The sequence below is a fragment of the Eptesicus fuscus genome, chromosome 18 (genome assembly GCF_027574615.1).
Source record: "Eptesicus fuscus isolate TK198812 chromosome 18, DD_ASM_mEF_20220401, whole genome shotgun sequence".
NCBI lineage: Eukaryota > Metazoa > Chordata > Mammalia > Chiroptera > Vespertilionidae > Eptesicus > Eptesicus fuscus.
Genome location: NC_072490.1, coordinates 33,902,637 through 33,923,723, shown reverse-complemented (window position 1 = coordinate 33,923,723; position 21,087 = coordinate 33,902,637). Strand labels below are relative to the sequence as shown.

Below are 21,087 nucleotides of genomic sequence, written 5' to 3'. Positions count from 1 at the left end.
GGGGGTTAGTGCAGAGCACTTGGCAGCAGGGAACCCCCATTCCCCTTGAAATCTCTTCTACAGAAACACACCCAAACACGGAAAAAGCTTTAATTATAAATATGTTCACCTAAGCGTTTCTTTACAATGTACCAGGATATTACAGACACTGAATTTACAGTGAAAGGGAATGAGTACATTCATTTGGGGCACAACCTCTCCAATGGAGTATGTGTGCAGTCATTTGGTACTGTCTCACAGTCATTTTTATTAATTTAGTATGTTATTTAATAATATTGTATAGGCAACTATAATATGCAATAAAATAAAATAAGCAAGACAGAAGGTCTTATGCGTAACATGTCTACATCCACATTAAACAGCCCCTAGATACATTCACACCAGACAAGAACAAAACACACCCCAATTCTAACAGTGATTATGTTAGCAGGGTAGGATTGTCTTTTTAAAAAAACCTTCAAAAAAAAAAAAAAAAAAAACCTTCAGATATATTCTGAAATGTGTTCAAATATGTTTATAAAATTACCAATGGTGACATTTTTCGGAGAAACATAAGACTGGAAACAACCTAGATGTCTATCAATAGGTGACTAGGTATTGGAATTCGTTGCAGTCATTAAAAAGAATGGAGGCAGATCTATATACTGTGATAGGGAACAATGTCTGAAATGACAAAAGCAAGGTCTGGGAAAATGAATTTAATAGATTTCTACCGATGTTCAGAAAAAGTAAAGAGCCGGGGAGAGCTATGTATACGTAAGAATCCGTGCATATTTGCACTCACATAAAATATCTGGGAGGGAGCTGGAGGACAGGAACTCAGCGGTGCAGGATTTGAGTTTCCCCTGCAGATCTGAATTTTTGGAGTGCATGTTGCCTTTTATGAAAACGTTTTAAAAAGAGTTTCTGAACCAAAATGGACTGGCCATATTTCTCTCCCACTGGACTATCTCAACAGCATGACTTTCTCCTCTGTGGCCAGAATTCTGTGCTAATGCCACACAAGACAGGACCCTGCACCTCTTGTCAGATTAGCTTGGGGGTGGCGGTCTTTCCAAAGAAGGAAGAGGAGATGCCATGACAGCCAAGCTTCCTAGGACCCTCCACGCCCACCCTGGGGTGGACACAGCAGGGCTCAGACCACAAACAGCTACCATTGGCAACAAGTTCCGGGTCTACAAAGTACTTTTCACATACTATTCCCACTGGATCTTCCCAACAAGTCTATGACGTATACAGTAACAGCCCCATTTTACAGCACGGGAGACTAAGGCTCAATGGGGTGAAATGACTTCCCCTAATTACACACAGCTGGAAAGTGGCAAATCTAATGTGAAAATCTGTGCATTTCCCACTTTCTAGTCTTGAGGAAAGGACAGGATAGGTGCCGAAGCACATGCTTTTCCTTTCCTGGAGCTAGCAAATCCGTTTCATATCCAATTCGCTCTTAAGTCCCACCTAAATCCTCTTTGCTACATTTCAAATGCATTCCCTACTGCTTCTAATCAACTGACACAAGGATGTGCAAACGTATGCTAGAGACAAGATAGCTACTGTATGCAGAAGTGAGGAGGGAGCTGAGGGGCTAATTCTATGTATTTCCCCCCATTGTTTTGGGAGAGGGGTGTGAGGACCTATGGAATGTCACCTGACTCTGTTTTCCATTTCTCCCTGTTAGAACTGGAATGTCTATAACTGGTCTCATCTTGTATTTTGGGAACAGGTAACTTACTTCTTTGGTTCCCCAGGTTCACAGATGAAGAGGAATTATGCCCAGGATGGATGATACCCAGAGCCTTACCCACATCCTACACTATTAGACAAGTTAGATGAAGAGATATGGGACTTCTGAGCTAATGACAGTCAGATGAGATTTGCTGAGTTGATGCCTTCATGGGATAAGATCTTTGGGGACCTTGGGATGAATTGAATTTGACGTTTGGGATGGATGTGAATCTTTGATGGTCAGAGGGCAGACTGTCATAGGCAGAATCAAGGACCTCAAAATGTCCACATCCTAATCCTGGGACCTATGGCTATTTTGTATTACATGGCTACGAACTTTATAATAGGGAGATTATCCTGGATTATCTGGCTGGGCCAATCTAGTCACACAGGTCCTTGAAACAAAACTGTCTCTGACTAGAGTCAGAGATTCAAACTGTGAGAAAGACTCAACCACTGTTGCAGAAGAAGGCCACATGGACAGGACGAGAAAGAATGCAGGCAGCCGCTAGGAGCAAAACCCAGTCCCTGTCCAAAAGCCAGCAAAAAAACAAGGACCTAATTCCTATATGGAACTGAAGTCGGCCAACAACCAGAATGCACTTGGAAGTGGATTCTCCCCAGCGGCCTTCAGATAAAAGCCCAGGCCAGCTGACACCTTCGTTTTGGCCTTGTGAGACCCACACGAAGCCGATACATGTGTGGTCACGTGCTATGGCACAACAGAAAACTAGTATGTCATATTGAAAAGTATGTCAGCCCATACAAATTACTTCCCTTAACCCTTTGTTTTGCAAATGGGAAAAAATGAGGCCCAGAAAGCAGAATACGGCAAAAAAGGCAAAACGGTTTACGGCAAGAGGCAGAGCGACAAAGAGCCCAGATATTCTGGACCAGTTCTTGCTCTCAGAGGGAGACTAAGCCAGTCCAAAACCGAACTGTGAGGCACCATGAACACCTTTATGAATGATAATAATCACTTTAAATACGGTGAGTCCCATAGTGCCCAGTCTGTGGAAGGAGGAGAGTCCATGCAGGGCTGGACATCTTTTATACAAAACACGAAACCTAGCTGCTTTTCAGACCAGGGAGATGGGGGTGCAACAGGGCAGATGCCAACTCAGGACTCTGAAAAGCCACAATCTAGAGAAGGCCCTTGGACCAAAGCCACCTACGCGCATTTCCCCCAGTTATTAGCTCTAATTGGCCTATTCAAAGGAAACTAATTTATGCCTGTCACCAAGGCATCCTTGATTAGCAGCAACTTGAGAATGAAGCCCTGTGAGTTGAGTAGTCACCGCCCCTGGGATAATTGGGAGGTAGACCGGACTCCAGCCTCAGAAGACATTGTTATGTCCTCACCTTCCCCTTCTCCAACTGTGGGGGAGGGAAGTCTTGCACAATCCCAGATCATTTCAGTGGAGGCTGAAAAGGGCAGGGGACTGTCTTTTGAAGGCTTCAAGGGCAGGAAATCACACACACCCCCACTAGGAATCTCAGGGCCCCTCTGCTGATCGGCACTCTCAGCCTCTGAGTCTACCCTCTGCACGTTAGAACCTGAAGCCAGTGGCTTTAAACTCTCACCTTTGGTCACTCCCTACCACATTCAAGTCTGGCCACTGTGCACTTGTCCTCAGTCTTTGTACACTCAGGACTTTTGTGACTGTGTGTCTTTGCACATGCTGTTCCTTCCTTTTGCAATGCCCTCCCCACACTTCTTCACCATGCAAACTCTTACTTGTCCTTCGAGTCCAGTTCAAATGTCCAATTTGAACCTTGTAAACTCTTCAGGAAAGCCTTTTCTTCACTGCACTTGGCTGCTTCTTCTGTGCTGCCAGAATGCTGTTCATTATCCTATCAGACTTTTAACAGCATTCAGTCAGCTGTTTATGGATCTGCCTCCCCCACAAACCTTAAGTCCGAGCCTCATCTGTGAGCCCCAGCTCCCAATCCTGCAGGGGCTGGCACATAGTAGATGCCTAGTGAATTGCTCTAAAGTGGTTTGATTATTTCTTTCTAGGCTTGAGGCTCACAGAAGTTTTCCAAGGTCAGACTTATATGTGGTAAAAATCCCAAACCGTCAGGAGCTTGAGAAAGCCTGTTGCATGATCCCCCATAGTACGGCTGAGGAAACAGAGTCACACAGGTAGGTGAGACTAAGATAAATGAAATGCACAGCAAATGAGAAGAGGAAGGATTTGGGTGTGGATGAGCCCTGAGTGTGGAGAGGGAGTGGAGCTGTGGGTGTGTGGAGTCCACCTTTCCAGTGGGAAGGGAGGGCTTTGGCCCGGCACACTATGTCACATAGGCTGGCTCGGGCTTACCGCCTGTCCAGGGCATAGCCGGCAGAAGAAAGTGCCTGGATTCTGGAGTCAGATAGATCTGCATGCAAACCATAGCATCTTCTCATGTTACCTATGTGACCTTAGGTTAAGTCATGTCTCTGCTCTGAGCCTCAGTTTCCTCATGGGAACAATAACTACCTTTCTCACAGGATCTTTGTGCACACTTTGTTCCTTGAGCCTGGAATGTTGCTCCTGAACCTCCCCCTCTATCGAGTTAATTCCTCATCTTATTTCAGGCCCAAGTCTCATTTTCTCAGAGGTCTTCTCCAGCCACAAATAGGTCAAGGCACCTAGCAGAAGCTCTTAGAATAGCCTGCACTTCTTTGGAGCACTCTGCACAGTTGAATTTAAATAATTAATTGTGCAATCAGGCATTTTGTGTCCGTCTCCTCAGGCCGACTGTCAACCTGCCTTGTTTCTCTTGTCCCAATACCCAGGGTAACACTAGAGTTTGGGAAGAATCTATGGAAAATCCTAGCCTGGTGGGATGTGCCCCTCTGAGATAACACAGTTACCCCCAGAATACATCCATTTACTTAACTAACTTTTATTGAGCACCATCTGGGTACCAAGCTGTATGCCAAGTTCTGGGAACACAGATATCAGTTGTAGGTGGCGATGCCCTGGAGGGGCACACAGTGCAGTAAGGGAGAGAGAATATTATATAAACAACACAGCAGACAGATTCTACACAGAAGTGCAAAGGAGAAAGTGATCCATCCGAGGTAGGGGAGGTCAGCAAGCATGGCATCATCTGCTGCGGATTGAGGAACACAAAGAGAGCTTTCTGTTCCAAAATACTTTTCTAAGCATTTCATACAGTGTCTGAAATTCCCCCATCGGAATGCCATGTCCTTCCTTTGTCCTCACTGTCCTCTCCAGCATTACCTCATGCATTTAAGAGGGAGGCAGCTTATCTAGTAGAAGGAGGAACTGAGGAACTAAAGCCCCTCTCTGTGCCTGTTTTCTCTCCTGTAAAATGAAGGAGTTCAGACAGGCTCGGTGGTATCTTGAACCACCCTCCCCAACCCTGGGGTATAAGAGAGGGTCAAAGAAAGACCAAAGTTGAAGCAGAAGTCTCTTCACTACAAGTGTTGCTGGCCAGCCTTGGATGGAAACCTGGGGGCCTGAGCAGCCTCCTAAACTCTAATCCCCACTAGGCCACTGACTCACTCTGCAGCTCTGAACCCAGCCTTGACCTCTGGCCTCAGGCCAGCAAGGAAACTTGGGTTTGGACCAGGGACCTCCCTAGAAACCAGATGTAGCATCTACAAGGAGCTTCCCAAGAGGGAAGCATGAGCCCAGAACAATCCCTAGCTGCATGACATCACCCTCCTTTCTTCTGTTATCACCCAGAGCAGCTCCAGGTGGGGCCCAGGACCTGCCACACCCTGTCCTGGGTCAGTCCCAGGGACCCATTTTTGTTCACCTCAATTCCCATGGAACATGCGGCATGGGAGCTTCACAGCAGACACTTCTGCGTTTTAAGTCCGGCGCTGCCACTTGCTGGCTATGTGATCTTGGACAATACTCTTTGAGCCTCCAGTTCCTTTTCTGCTCTTCATTACTCCTATCCTGGTGTTACCCAAACCCTCAGGCTTCTGAGGGACCTTCTCTGCCTACATTGCCTCAGATCCTTTCCTCACAGTAGGTATAATCATTATAGTAATCATAATTACATTCACTGAGAACCTACTACATGCCAGGCCCTGCACCAAGCACTTGGCATGGGTTACTCTTAACCATTAGATACCTGTCATATTGATGTCCCCACTTAACAGTCAAAGAGTCTGGGAAACCTTCCAGGAAAAATGGCTTACCCAAGGCCCCACCCCGAAAATAACTCTGCCTGACTACCACCAATACCCCCTTAGGTCTTCGGTTAAATTGTGCTTTTAATCCCTATCTTATAGTGACTGCTGGAGCTAATAGGCATGGAAAGCTTTATAAAGTGCAAAGTACAGTGAACACGTACGTAGCTGCCACATCAAGGTTTCTCTGGGTTCTCTAGCCCAGTTTTCTGGCCCACAAAAGGAATCTCCAGGATAGCCTCCGGCAGAGGTTCACCCAGCTCCTTTGCACATATCCACCGTGAGGGTAACTCACTGCCTCCTAAGGTGGGGGCAACTCTTGCCAGGAGCATGCACTGCTCAGTGAGGTAGGGACCTGCTTTCTTGTGCCCATTCTGGGTCCCATTTGCCTTCTCTGCCACATGATGTCCTAGAGCCTCAGTTTTCTTACCTGTAAATAGGGCTGATTATCAAAGAAATAACACATAAAAGCAGTGGCGTGTACACATGTATATAAAATATTGGCAGATAGTGGAACCTGCTGAGTGTTGCTTCCTTTCCCCATTCAACAGCACAAAAGGCTTGTTTCTGAAAGATGGGTAGGAACTACCATTTCTCCACCTCCCCTACTGTGTCTGGCACAGGGTGATATAAACCACTGATTACATTATTGGTGAAAAAGACTTATAAATATGTATATTCAACATATAGCACTTATTAAAAGAAACATGCCCAGATTACCTGAGGTGAGGTGCGGTTCTCAAACTGCATTCCTCAGAAACTCTGGGCTCCTGTGGGTGAGGACTCACAAGTGTCTTCTTGGGATTTCATGGATACAGACACTGCTACAGTGTTAACAAGAACAGTTAGAGTACACTGGGCATTTACAATGCATCTCTGGCTATCTATCCTTTGCAACTGCTAACTCATTCAAACCTCACAACAACCTCTTGAGGTAGGTAGTGCCACCTTCCTTGTTTTTATACCTGAGGCAGCTAAAGCACAGAGTCGTTAGGTAATTTGCCCAAGGACAAACAGCTAATAACGGGCAGAGCTGGGATTTGAACCCAGCCTTCAGCTCGAGAAAACCCCCATAATATGCTCTCAACCCCCATAATATACCACTTGGCACAATCATCTCCCCTCATTAGGCTATAAGAGCAGCACTATAATCCATAACTGCCAATTTCCAAGATTTCTATGTATCATGGCACTCTCATTAGTTGACTTCCATTGAAGTATTAAAAATCTGAATTTATGAACGAGAACTATAATAACCTGCCTTCTATGTTGGGATTCCTAGTAAGATTTCATTTGAAAAAGGATCCTGCTGCAACAGTATGAAAAGCACAGAGACTCTCCGTGAGGGAGCCCCCAAGGAGCACCAAATAACCCATCTTCCCATCAATTCTATGTGGCCTGACTCCGGAAGGAGGACTCTGCCCTCTCCTGAGGCAGCCCAGAGCCCAGAGCTATCCCACCCCTCCAAGTGCTGCCTTTTCAGCAGGTGAGCCTTTTGGCACTGCGGAGGATTCGGCTACGAGGCTACGAGTGGGTACTAGGCATGAAAAACATCTTCCCTGTACAGGAGGCACCTTCTGGAACTGGTCTAAGAGCTGATGTTGAGTCTTCTTATAGTCTTCTGGGGTCTCTCCAGCCATGAGGCCCAGATACATTTCAGGGGCTGCTCTAGATGTTCCGCCAAAAGGACCCCAAGAGCTCAGATTTCCTGGCCTGGGCAAGTCACGGCGACCTCATGATAGATCCCAGTACCTTTCCCACTCACCAGGTGGACAGCTCAATTACTGTTCTTAACTACTGACCGTGATGGAGAGCTCACTACCGCACAGGACATCACTTGGTATAAGAAAGTATCATCATAACAGAATATAGCAGAACTTAAGGTCTCTGAGAAGATTCTGTAAGGCAGGATTGTTTTTTTGTTGTTTTTTTCCCTGTGTCTTGTTTTCTTAATTATAATCATGCAAGCAAGTCTACAGTTTCAAGTTCTGGGGTCATGCCTTGACCTGGACAAATTTCCCTTGGACCCTATCCAGGACTCCAAACCAACCCCATGCATGTCGAGAAGGGGTCTGTTTACATAGAGACCAGCCACATCGTCCTGAAAAACAATCTCAACCCTGAGACATTCGTCTTGCAGGAAAACAGCCAAGACACATGTGTCTCCAAGACGGAACCACCGCAATTCTCAGCTGCAAGCTCAGAATTCCCTGACACATGGCCCAGCGGCTGCTTTCATCTCTTGGAGGCTGAACAGTCTTGGGGCATTCTCAAAGAGTCAGATGAAACACATTAAATCATCACTCAGAAATTATTATGAGCTTTTTGTCCTGTTGACCTAGAGTATCGTAAGCACAGATGATAAATTCCCCAAGGTCCCTTCCTGAGCCCAGTCAGGCGATCTAAGGAGGCCTTAACCTTCTGTATAATATCAAACCATTGATTGCTGCTGCTGTTCTCTCTATATATAGTTTTTACATCATCCCCTGGCCATGCAGACCTATGCAAGTGGCAGTCATAAGCTGTTCATTCTGATTGCCTGTCATAAGGCAATTTCAGTGCTGAAGATTCATACCCCATTGTGTGTCCTCTCCTTTGACATCTGAGGGTCAATTCCAAGTGGGAAGCTCTCAAAAAGGGTAAACCAGACTGAGGGAAGAATCCATTCCTAGAAATACTTCTCTTCTGGCCCTAGCTCCCTCACTTACTGACTTACAAGTCATGTCACCACTCTGAACCTCAGTTTCCTCTTCTATCAAAATAGTAAGACTGAATAGCTACTTCCAAAGGGAAATTCAGCAAATTAAATGAAGGTATGCACATAAAGTGAGGACAGCAGAGCTGAGAGCAGAGGTGCTGAAAGCTGCCTGGGTTAAAATTCTGGATCTGCTGACCAGTTGTGTAACCTTGGGCCCTTTACTTAACTTCTTTGTACCTTAGTTTCCTCATCTTCCAAGTGTAGATTTTTTAAAAAGTATCTATGTTGTAGGGTTGTTTTTCAGATTAACTGAATGAATATACAGGGGTATATACAGGGTCTAAGACAGTGCCTGGCATATAGTGAACGCTCAAGAAAGCCTCATGTGCTGTGATGCACAGCAGCATGTGTTCTCCCAGCAGCAAGGATCAAGACTGATGATATGCCTGGCCACCATGGTTGAGCACTGACCATGGTTCAATTCCCGGTCAGGAAGTATGCCTGGGTTGTGGGCTTGATCCCCAGTGTGGGGCATGCAGAGGCAGCTGATCAATGATTCTCTCTCATCATTAATGTTTCTATCTCTCTTTCCCACTTACTTCCTCTCTGAAATCAATAAAAATATATTTTTTAAAAAAGACTGATGGTATTTAATACCTGACAAGGCCCTTGTTCATGCACTATCTCTGATTCCTCATGATAGCTCAGTGATAAACGGACCACCGTACCAGTTGAACAGGTGAGGAAACTGAAGTTCAGATCAGATGATAAGGGCAGAGCTGGACTCAAGTTCATCGTCTCTTCCTGCTGTGCCATGCTAACTCTCTGTCCTGTCACCTGTACTGCCTAAATGCCATCAGCCACCCTGAGAACTCTACACTGGGGAGTTCCACACTAGCCAGGCATTGTGCAGTAGCCGTGCTGGAAGGCATCTCACTACAGAGGCTGAAGAAACTAGATCCTGTTACCATGCCTCCATCCATTAATGTTTAGACACCTTACCGTGACAGCTTCTTTTCCTCCGTTCCACCCTACGCAGCTGACAATAACTGTGCTAGAGAACTAGCTGACTATGTCACTCCCTTGCTCGAAAACCTTCAATAGCTCCCTATGGCTCACAGACCAAATTAGTTCCCATGGGCAGTACAAGTCCAAATGCAGCACATTCCTTTTCAAGAAACTCCCCAACCTTATCGCCTCCCATCCTTTCTCTGGCGTGGCTGGGCTAGTCTCCTAGTTTCCTGGAACACCACCATCTTCTGTAAACAGCAGTCAGATGGGGAACTCGGAACCACCAATTCCAAGGCAGTTCAGAGCAGTCACAGGTGGAAGAGAGACCTGAGACCCAAAACTCACATAGCCAAGGGGCAGGGCAGGGACCTCTTTACACTCCAAGAACCATTTTGAGTGGTAAATACTCTTTGCTACGTTTTCAAATTATTTGCTGATCTGGCCCTAAATGTACAAGTTCTGTGAAATGGTCTGAAGGGTTCAGATAATTCTAACATTTTTGGATCCTAACACTTCCCTCCAATGGCATCTCATGAAAGTAAAATCCAAATCTTTTCCATAGGCCCTTGCCTACCCCATCCCCCATCACTCTCCCATTGTGTTCCGTACTCATTCATACTGGCCTCCTGGCCTCTTCACAAACCCTATAAGGGCCTTCAGTCTCAGGGCCTTTGTCCCTGCTGTTGCCACCGCCTGGAATGCCCTCCCTCCTGATGATGTGTGATCATCACCCAGGTTTTACTCAAATGTCATCTCCTCAGAGAAGCCTTCCCTGATCACCACCATCTAAAGTGTCCCTTCTACCAGTCACTTTCTACCACATTGCTTTTTTTCCTTTTTTCATAAAAGAATCATCTCATCTCTAAAGGATGATCTCGTTATTTATAATTATCTCATTTACTTATTAAATTTGTGTACTGTCTGACTCTTTCCAGAATATCAGCTGGGCCAGAGCAGGGATTTTGTCAGCTTGCTACAAAGCTCACGAGCAGTGCCTAGCACCTAGTAGGCACTTGACATAGATTTACTGAAGGAATGCATGACATACAGACATAACTTCTCTCTCTGGCTGCACCCTGCGCATGATTTTGCTCGTCCCCCATCAATAGGCAGGGAATAGGGAGGCCCAACTACATCCAGCACCATCCAAACTGGGCGGGAACAAAGACCTCACTCCTCCTCTGGGGCTCAGCTGGTGCAGGAGACCTGCTGCTGACATTTCACCAAAGAACTCATGCAACGAGACTGTCTTCTATTAGTGAGAATTATTTCCACACCTCCCACAGGGGGAAACCATGATTTTATGAAGGTAAAACCATATTGTGATTAACACTTAATCAGGATTCCGTCTATATTATAGCTCTGCAAGGAAAAAAAATAGTTGGGGGCCTTAATATCACTCTAGTAAATGCTACAGCAAGTGTGTTCCTGACACGATTTTCTTATTAGGGTCCTTCCCTGTAAGTTTTATTGCATTTAATTAAAAATTATTGCTAAAAGAAACAGCTGCAGATGGTCTTATTTTAAGTCAGAAAATTAAAAACTGAATATTCTCATCAGTCAATTTCAACAAGAAGCCCAGCCGCATGCATTAGGAATGTGATGGTTTTGAGATTATAATAATTTTTATGGCATTTCCAGGTCCTTTCAATGAAACTTAATGAAAGCTCTGCATGAGTTCATTTGTCAAAAACATAGTAATCATAGGGAGGCTCCCAGTTTACAGGCAGATACAAAGATACCAATGAAAACTATGGTTGGGGATTTGAAGAAAATCTAGCCACGCAGCTCTCGCACCAATGGTCAGCTGGAGGCTTAGATGCAACTCTGCCATATCTCCCCGACCCGCCCAAAGAATTTCGTGCGGAGGCTGTAAATCACCTTTGTTTTACAATGATATGAACATTTGTTGCTGCAGTACAAGATAATTTTATTTTGTAAAAAATGAAAGTCAGGTTTCACTCTCTCAAGAAATCTCTTCCGCAAAATATTTATTGTATTCTGAAGATTCTGAGGGCTAGGGAGGAGGGAAGAAAGCACCCTTTGCTAGATTTTGTGACGGATTTCAGAATTTTAATGGTGGTCACCATCCTTGATCTGGTTTGCCCAACTTTATGTCTTGGCTTGTATCCTTTAACTTCTTTTTGTAAGGACTGGATTATTATTAATTTTTTTTCACCATGCAACAAAACTTTTATTAACATTTAGAACAGATTCAGTTATTACTGAACTGGTCATTTCTAAACTTAAATTGGGGCAAATGGCTAGAATGCAGAGTAGTGCCATCACTGGGCACTATGAATGCAAAACTGAAGAATTCACAGCCACCCCTCAGACGGAGGACCAGGTGCAGGGTGGACTCTTTCTGGATGTCGTAGTCAGAAAGAGTGCGGCCATCTTCCAGCTGCTTGCCTGCAAAGATGAGCCTCTGCTGGTCGGGAGGGATGCCTTCCTTATCTTGGATCTTGGCCTTCACATTCTCAATGGTATCACTGGGCTCAGCCTCCAGAGTGATGGTCTTGCCGGTCAGGGTCTTCACGAAGATTTGCATTTTGACCTGTTAGCGATTGCGAAAATACTGCAAGTCCAATCCCGTCGAGTCTCCTCAACAACGACACAGCCCCTACAATGCCTGGCGCTTCTCAGGACTGGATTTTTTTTTTTTTTAATATGTTTTATTGATTTTTTTACAGAGAGGGAGAGAGAGTCAGAAACATCAATGAGAGAGAAACATCAATCAGCCGCCTCCAGCACACTCCCTACCGGGGATGTGCCCACAACCAAGGTACATGCCCTTGACTGGAATCAAACCTGGGACCCTTCAGTCCGTAGGCCGACGCTCTATCCGCTGAGCCAAACCGGTTTCGGCTCAGGACTGGATTCTTATTATTTCCTGCTTTGTCTCTTATTGAAAACCAACTCAAATCTTTTATTTATTTGGGACCAGACAGACTATAACAGGTAAATAAAAAAATGAGAAGAGAAAAGCAAAGGCAGACATAAGCTAGCCCTGGAGTTGACACTGGAGAACTGGGTTGCTGTGGGCATTCTGGAGACAGAACTCCACTCCTCCCCTTCCCATTGCTGCAGCCCTGCTTGGTCTTCATATTCTCTGGAGGGGATCATTGCAGCAGCCCCTTGATTAACCTACCTGCTTCTCATCTCTCCATCCCCGCTACTCCCCACCTTGTCAACCAAGTGTCCGTGACAATGCACCATCCCCATTGCAGCAGCCCCTGCTGAAAGCCCGCTTGGATTCCCCACTGCCCAGGGGTATGTACTTAGTCTCCAAGCCAATATATGAGGCCCTTCTCGGCTGGGTCCCAACCTGCCTTCCCAACTTCATCTCACAGATGTTCACACTGATCTCCATCTGCGCACTTCGCAGTTCTTATCTCCAAACTCATGCACAGGCTTGTGCTCTTCCTGGACTGTTTGTCTCCATCACGAACTCTTGTTCCTCTGGCAATACCCACCTCAAGTGTCTCTCAGATAGACTCCTCCAGGACTGTTTGGAGGGACGTCTAACAAAGCCTTTTTCACACCAGGTTCTACCAGTAATGACCTCCATCAGTCTCTCTCCCCAGCCAGACTGAGAGGCCTTGAGGGCAGGGACCTTCATCCCTCTAGTACCTGGAACAGTAGCTGACAATCAGTAGATGCCGAACAAATGTCAGAGGAGGGAGTGAGTGAATTAGCTGATGCAAGATTCGGTGGTAAGAACTGGAAATTAGAAAAAGATGGTGTCTGAGTTTAGTCCTTAAGTCTTTCAACCCAATCTCCTTCATATATTCTCCATGACTTCAGATGTTCTGAACCGTTTTTCAGACTAAAGATATCAAGGTACCTTCTGAAGCAAGATAAAATAATTTTCATTACAGCTTTACCTGCTAAAAACTACAGCCCGAAGTTTCTCTGTATATTCTCACACCTTTCTCCTCTCCTACTCCAGATGTCAGAATTCTACTTTTCCTTTAGTGTCTATTCAAATGCCACCTTGTCATTGAAGCCATCCCAACCTCCTCTGGATGCCTACTCTTTTGGCCCTAAGCATTTTCTACTCACATTTCAGGGACTCTCCTTCCCCTACCCAGTGATGGTGTGACCATCTCCTCCCATACTTCACTTGGCAAAGTATGGCAACATGTCAATCGTACATCCCAGGGGTTGAACATACGAGCATTCACTGTAAAAACAACTTTCCTTTAAGTCTGAATGTTTTCATTATGAAATGTTAGAGAAAAGTGACATCAGAGATCTGTGCTGATACATAGTGCTGTGATTAACATCGTGCAAAAAATCCCCCCCCCCAAAAAAAAAAAACAACAAAAAACATCCACAAACATAGTTTTGAGGCTTTAAATGAGATACTTAGAATAAATCAGTTTTTGCAGTGTTTTGCAGCAATGGGTGTTTTAAGTATATACAAAGCACCTAGCACTGTGTTGCCAAAGATGGGTACGTAATAAGTTATATTTCTTTCCAGAACCCTTGTGAAGCTCAAAATCACTTACTCCCATGTACACTAATAAAAGAGAAATATGCAAATTGACCATCACTTTGCGACACCCACCAGCCAATCATGACTGAGTATGCAAATTAACCCGAAAAAGATGGCGGTGGCCCTGCCCCCCAGCTGCTCTGGGCCTCTGGGCAGCACACATGCAGGCGCAGAGCAGCTGGGCGGAGCGGGATGCCTGCTATGACGGGGAGGGTGGAGGGTGGGGAGCTACAGGAGCAGCGCTCCAGCTGGAGCGAAGACTGAAGGCGGCAGCCAAAGCAAAGGCCTGGGTCCTGGGTGCTGGAGGAAAACCGGTGCCGGCAGCCAGGGGAAGGAAGGCCTATTGCACGAATCTTTGTGCAACAGGCCTCTAGTAGAATCATAAACCCCTGGCCATCAGCATACATTTATTAAGCTCCTAGTGCATAACCAACATACTGAGGTGCCATGGATATTCGGAAGTCAAGCCTAGGTCCTCCCAACCAAGACTACTGACTGAAGACATAAAACAACCAATTTGAAAAGTAGGAATATTAAACTGTATCTCTAGTCCTTTTTTCCCCCAAGAGGGTCAATTCAGGGAAAAAGAATACAATTTAAAAGGATGACAAAACTTTGCAATGTGTGTATATACAATTTTGTTTTATAAGATAGAAAATTGTTAATAAGGATATTATTATAGCCGAAGCCAGTTTTGCTCAGTGGATAGAGCGTCGGCCTGCGGACTCAAGGGTCCCGGGTTCGATTCCGGTCAGGGGCATGTACCTTGGTTGCGGGCACATCCCCAGTAGGGGGTGTGCAGGAGGCAGCTGACCGATGTTTCTCTCTCATCGATGTTTCTAACTCTCTCTTCCTCTCCCTTCCTCTCTGTAAAAAAAAATCAATAAAATATATTTTTTAAAAAAAGGATATTATTATAGCTCCTAAAATGTTATTATCTGTGTATACAAGTCTCAGAGGAAGTAACTGCACAGAAGAAACTTTATCACCATCCATTAGCGCTCTGACAAGCTGCTGCTCTGATGTAGGGGTTCCCTAAGGGCTCTCTGAATTCTATTATATACTCTGCCCTTTCTTGAAGAAAAGTACTTTTAGTGGAAAAAGAACTTGGATTTAAATAACATTGAATCACTCCACTTTTCAGTCCTTATGAATCCTTTGGATTATGCCAAGGAGAAAGTCTCTGTGTGGTGCCAGGATGTCTTTAACACCTCCCCCTGTTTAACAAAGGGACCAAGCCTCCAGCTCACAGCCTTGGCAAGTAATAACCTCAAGTGGGATTTTACCTGTTATTTTCTTTTCCTTTGTATCTTATTTGTACAACTGCCTTCTATTTATGGCAACTGATCCTGTTGTTCCACATCCTAATAGGACATAAAATTCCCCTTCTAAACATTTTTCGCAAAATAAAAAAGATGGACTGCTTGAAAGACAAAAAAGTAAGCGAGAATATAGGCAGTATGACAGAACTATAAAGGTGGTACAGGAAAGGTGAATGGTTGAGAAATACAAGTCTACTCCAATCTTACCATTTCCCAGATGAGCAAACTGTGGCCTAGCCCTTTCCAAGATCCCACAGGAAGTCAGTGACTGACTGGGCTTTGAACTCATGTCTCCTGGTGCACTGTCCTATGCTCTTTCATGACGTTAACGTTTATTTGGCTTCTATCTCTGGTCCTCACACTCAAGCAAGGTATGGGGCAGGACAAGGAGGAAGGAACTGCCTCTCGCCCCTGTTCCAACCTGAAGCACCCCTGTCTGAGATCAGCACCCCCCTCCTTCCACTCAATTCTCAAAGCGCTCATTCAGGCAAAGCAGCGGTGGGGTCCCCACCCCCTTGGCAGTCCCTTGTGCCTCTCAACTTGATGTGTCTGAAACCTCCCTTGCCCAGACCTGTTCCAGCCCAAAGCAGGGATTTTTCTCCCCCTCTGCTCCCATCTGTTTCATGCAGGAAAACGGAAGAAAGCTTTGCTCACTGATTGATGTCCGAGAAGATGTGGTTCCTGCATGGGAGATTTATCCCAGCCAGTCTGGCCTTTGGTGAAATAGTATCAGAGTGGGGGACAGTGCTTTGGAAATTCAGAGTCTGACAGGATACTCAACCAAAGCCCCCGGCTGTAGCATCAAATGTGAGACATGCAGGGAAAGCATCTAGCACAGTGCCTATCACACAGTAAACAATCAAGATAAGGTAACATTAACATTTTCTTGGGTATTTTATTCCCATCTTGTCATGTTAGTTTGGGTGATGAAATCTTTTTTCTTGTTTGTTTAGACAAATTACAGATCAAGACATCAGGGCCTTCGCATATGGCCAATGCCTGTGCAGCGCACAACCCCAGAGGGCACCACCTTATACCGACTAAAAGGTGAATGTGACCCAGGGTTGCACAGTGGGCTGCATGCACAGCCAGACGTGGCATCCCGCAGCGTAATTCACTGCAAATTCCTGAAGGAGTCAAGAAATCTGAGTCCTAGCACTGATTTCTCCACTGAATGGCTGAGAGACCCTTGGCAAGTCCCTTTCCTTCTTTGTGCCTCTGTTTTCACCTCCGTAACAGGACCAAATGTTGCCTGAAGGTCCCCTACAGCCACAAAATTCTGTGATTCTACAGCAGATTTCAATTTCTGAAGAGCTGTCACACAAAAGAGGACACGGGCTCACCCACCTGGCTCGGAAGGGAAGAGCCAGCATGACTGAGGTAGGGGTATTAGAGGGAGATAGTTTTTGCCTCAGTCAGAAAGAAAAACGTAATCAGAGTATCTAGCAACAGAAAAGGCAGCTCTGGAAGGTAGTGAGCTCCCTGTAGCTTGTGGAATTTAAGTAGAGACTGGGTTAAGAGACAAACCTGTTAGAAGTGGGAGGCTTGACCATACACCCTTCGAGATGCTTCCCAGCATGGAGATTTTATGATTTCAAAGCTTGGTTCTATTTCCATTGATGCTAAGAGGCACTCAGCGAGGGTTGGGTGTCATCAAACCCTGCTGATAACCATTAATGAAATGATCTTGGCGGCTCAGTGCCTCTTGCCCTCTAAGAGTTCCCATACACCCACACCTCCAAACTGAATTTGGTCCCTCCAGCAGTGTTGGCATTTACCTCTGTCCCAGCAAACAAACCTTTTCATCCTAGGAAGAACTAATTAATAATAGTCTTGCCCAGGCCTGGGGTAGGGAGAAGACAGAGCCAGCGTGGGGAACCATGTAAAAAAAAACTCAAGAGAATAAACCATAGAAACACTTCTAGCATCTATACTCCAGCGACAGCGAATGCTAATTGCAAATCACTCTTATCTATTCATTACTGCACGTCCCCTAGGAAGTCCTAGTAGCAACAGCTGTGTGGGACTGGGCTAAGTTAGTGAACACACGAGGAAAGAATCAGGATTTCTTTAAAATCACAACGATTTTGGCTTTTCATTAATTCAGATCAGGTAGCCCCAAAAGAATGTAACTGGTTGAGAGTGAATTGCATCGCCGTTACGTTGTATCCATAATGTACAAGGAACAGCAAGATTTGGCAATTATTTGCTTGGGATGGTCAAGAAGGGCATTCAGTCAGTCTTGGGAAGGTGGGGTCAGAAAAACCCCCATTTCAGTGTTTCACTCTCACTTCCAAGGTGAACAAGTCCAAAATAAAATAAAAAAATCCGCTTGGATGTACCTCTTAAAGACTTCTATTCAGAAATTTAGCTCAGGGCACCCTTGGCTTTTTAAACAATTTAAATAATCTTTTCCAGTTCCCTTCAATAGAGTATATATTTACACAATAAAAAGGCATCAATCTCAATTTAGGGTATTTTCCTGATGGTGAAAGATATTTAGTTTGGCAAGATTCCAGAACCTTCTCTTTGGTGACTTTCCCAGAGAGGAGCAGCAAAGCTATCTACCTAGATCAGAAATCTCCCACAAATATTGCAAATACACATGCTCACATTTGTACCGAACTTAGCATTTTAGTTCATACTTTCACATAGATTACCTATTCTGATCTTCTCAAACACTCTGCCATGAGGTAGCACGAATCCCATTTCACAGATGACGTAACTGAGGCTCAGAGAGGTAAAACCACTCCTCCCGAGTCACGCGGACAGTTCCACCTGCTCAACAACATAGAAAACGAATTCACGGTACCTTTCTGCTTCCTGGTCTGCACTCTGCTGCTTGCTCTCAAAGGTGTTGAAGCTGCTCATGTCCACGTAGCCATCATTTTCGTTTGCTGTAGACAGGGCTCTGCTCTGATCTTCAAACAGCTTTGTAAATGTCCCAGCCCTTGCAGGCCTCCGGGGTGGAATCTGTATATTCTCATAGTCCGAGTTCATAGCTGGAATGTTCTCATAGTCCGAAGTGTCAGCATTGGGAAATGAGATCGACCGGGGCTTGGTCAGGGGCAAGGGCAGAAAGGGGGGCCGGGAGCGGTCTTCGAAGGACTCCACTCGGGATACCGTCCTGCTGAAGGGGATGCCTTTCCTCTTGCCGTCCCTGTAGAAGATGAGGGAGGAGGGTGATTCGGAAGCCCTGAGCTTGCCAGTCCGGGTCTTAAGCTGAGGGGAGTTACTGAGGCTCCTGCGGTCCATTTCCAGGAGCCGGGAAGGCCCGTGGTAGCTGGATTCCGAAGACGACCTGGAAGAGGACACATTGACCTCCACGTGTACTTTGTTCTCCGTCTTCTTCTTAAACGTCAGCGCCAGAAACCGCTTAAAGGACGACTTCTTCTTCTTGCTGTGCTTGTCTGGGGGCTCACTCTCAATCAGGAGCGAGGGCGAGCTCTTTGTGATGGGCTTCTTGGTGATGCAGGCCAGGTCAAAAGGTGGTGGGATATCGACCATGGAAGACGGGGTTGACGTGCCACTGGACGGAAGGTGGTTCCTCTGGGAGAAACTCCCCGAGGAGCCAATCACACAGGGCAGAGAGAGGTTGTCGTCTTTCCTCTTGATGCGAGGGTCGTCTAAGCCAGATGCCTCTGGCTCCCGGTACACGGAGACCGGGATCTCTCGGCCTTCCACGGAGAATGAACGGGGGTACAGAGTGAAGGCTCTGGGCTTCGCTGGTAAGGCCCTGATGGCTTCCAGTGGCTTCCCCTCCAACGACAGACCCATCTTTCTTGCCTCCTCGGTGGCGCCTCCAATGCCAATGGCTGACGAGGAGACAGCTTCTGGTCCAGCTTCCTCTGGGACAGTTTCTGGGACGTAGCCAGGCACTTTCCCAGAGTGGGGCCTGGCCCTTGAGATGATGTTCTTCCTGTCAATGGGGATCAGGCCGCCCTCAGCATCAGAGTTCTCTTCTTCTTTTGAGCCATAAGCACCTAGGTCCTCGGATGCAGCCTGTGTCTCGGGTTTTTCTCCCTCTCCAGGGTCGGTTCCGCACACCAAGTCGACTCCCAGCTCATAGGGGTTGGTGAGCCCATCATCTGTGGCATCCTCATCCACTGGCAAGACCAGTACGTTAGGGACAGAGAGGCCCTCCCCAGTGCCATCTTGCAGGGAGCCACGCTGGCCACACAAAGTTCCAGCCACGGTGTCCTGGTCTGCACATTCCCCTGACTTTGATTCCTGCTTTGACTCTAAGCCTTTCGCTGACTCAGAAAAAGAAGAGTAGCTTTCGCTACAGAAAGAGGTGCTCTCTGTAGGGAAGAACTCATAGGGACTTCCTGAGAGTGAAGTCACAAAGTCGTCCATACAGTCGTTCTCGAAAGGAATGATCTGGCAGCTCTCCTCAGCCGGTTCATCCTGCATGGAGTCCTCACTTTCTGGAATGTCTTCTCTCGCCTCTTGGGTGACTGCTGCCATTTCTTCTTGGTCAGTTTTCTCCTCTTGGTCAGGTGGTTCATCCTGGTCATCCCGGTTGCCCCCACTTGTGGCATCTTCACACTCCTCCTCGGAGATGTCAGGGTTGTCTGTGACTATCTCTGCCTCCTGGATGCCCGTGGCCAATCCCTCATTCTCTAGGGGTTCCTCACTGGTATCTTCAGCACCCTCCTCAGTGGGCCTGTCAGATTCCCCATACTCATCTGGCACCCCTGGTTCTGTCTTGGCACAGCCTTCCTCACCATCCTCCTCTGCCTCCCTGGGTGTCCCCAGAGGCCCAGGCTCCTTGACAGGTGATTCTGGATCCTCTAAATCAACTTGAGTTAGAATGATATCGCTCGAAAAGACTGCCTCTCCATCCCAAGGGCCCCTATCCTCCAGGTTGTACATGTTGTGTTCTTCCACCAGCTTCTCTTCCTCCTCGCTTGTGAGCTTCTGCTCCTCCTCCCCTGGGTCTTGGGCACAGTCATCAGCCCCCACCTTCTCAGGAATGGGGGCTACTCCTTCATCAGTCTCTCCACTCAGTGCCACTTCGGCTGGGGCTGCCACTTCTTCAGCAGCTCCTGTCCCCTCCTCCTCACCTTCCTCCTGGGGTTCCTCTTCCCCAGTGGCATCCGGAGGCACCATGACTGCACTCTCCACAGAGTCCCCATCCCTGGGCTCATCCTCTCTGGGTGGAGGCCTGGGGACCACGATGTAATCTTCATCGGCCGCAGCCTCAGAGCACTCCAGGTTGGACTGCTGCTCTTCATAAAGTCCCCTATCTACGCAGAGCAGCTTCCCATTGCTGCATTTGTTCAAGCTGTTGATCATGTACACACTGGCCCTCCACTCATTGGGGGTATCCAGCCTTGGTTTAGGGGCGATGGGGGGTTTTGGCCCCCTCGACATGGAGTTGGGACTGTGAAGACTGTCAGGCCTGGGTGACGAAGGGAATTTGGGTGCAGTCACTGGTGTGAGGGGACTGGCATTCTTTGGCTTGGGAGCAACTGGTGGTTTTGGTGAATCTAAAGGATGAAAATAGAGAAAAGAAGGAAACAAAAAAAGTACAGTTAACCTTTATTTCTACTCCTACTTATTATTTTTGAGAGAACATTGAAGATGGTTTCCCAACAGCCCATGTGAACCCAATCTACTATGTTTTGACTTAGGTTTATTCCTCTATATTATCTTTAAAATCCCTTGACCT

General features: G+C 46.4%; 2 protein-coding genes across 2 annotated transcripts in view; both read right to left on the bottom strand.

Moving 5' to 3' along the window:
* The window catches only part of FGD5 (FYVE, RhoGEF and PH domain containing 5), a 105,341-nt gene extending 84,537 nt beyond the window's left edge, over nucleotides 1-20,804 (bottom strand). Inside the window, exon 1 of the mRNA XM_008152393.3 lies at nucleotides 18,226-20,804. Within this exon, the coding sequence (XP_008150615.3) occupies nucleotides 18,226-20,789 (2,564 nt within the window). The 5' untranslated portion in view covers nucleotides 20,790-20,804. The remainder of the gene's footprint in view (nucleotides 1-18,225) is intronic.
* LOC114226936 (ubiquitin-like) lies at nucleotides 11,765-12,188 on the bottom strand. The gene has a single exon (XM_054708170.1). The coding sequence runs from the start codon at nucleotides 12,139-12,141 to the stop codon at nucleotides 11,806-11,808; it is 336 nt and encodes a 111-aa protein (XP_054564145.1). The 5' UTR covers nucleotides 12,142-12,188; the 3' UTR covers nucleotides 11,765-11,805.
* Nucleotides 20,805-21,087: the final 283 nt, after the last annotated feature.

Coding starts and splice junctions, on each gene's coding strand:
- LOC114226936 (XM_054708170.1), bottom strand. CDS start 12,141: ATGCAAATCTTCGTGAAGACCCTGACCGGCAAGACCATCACTCTGGAG.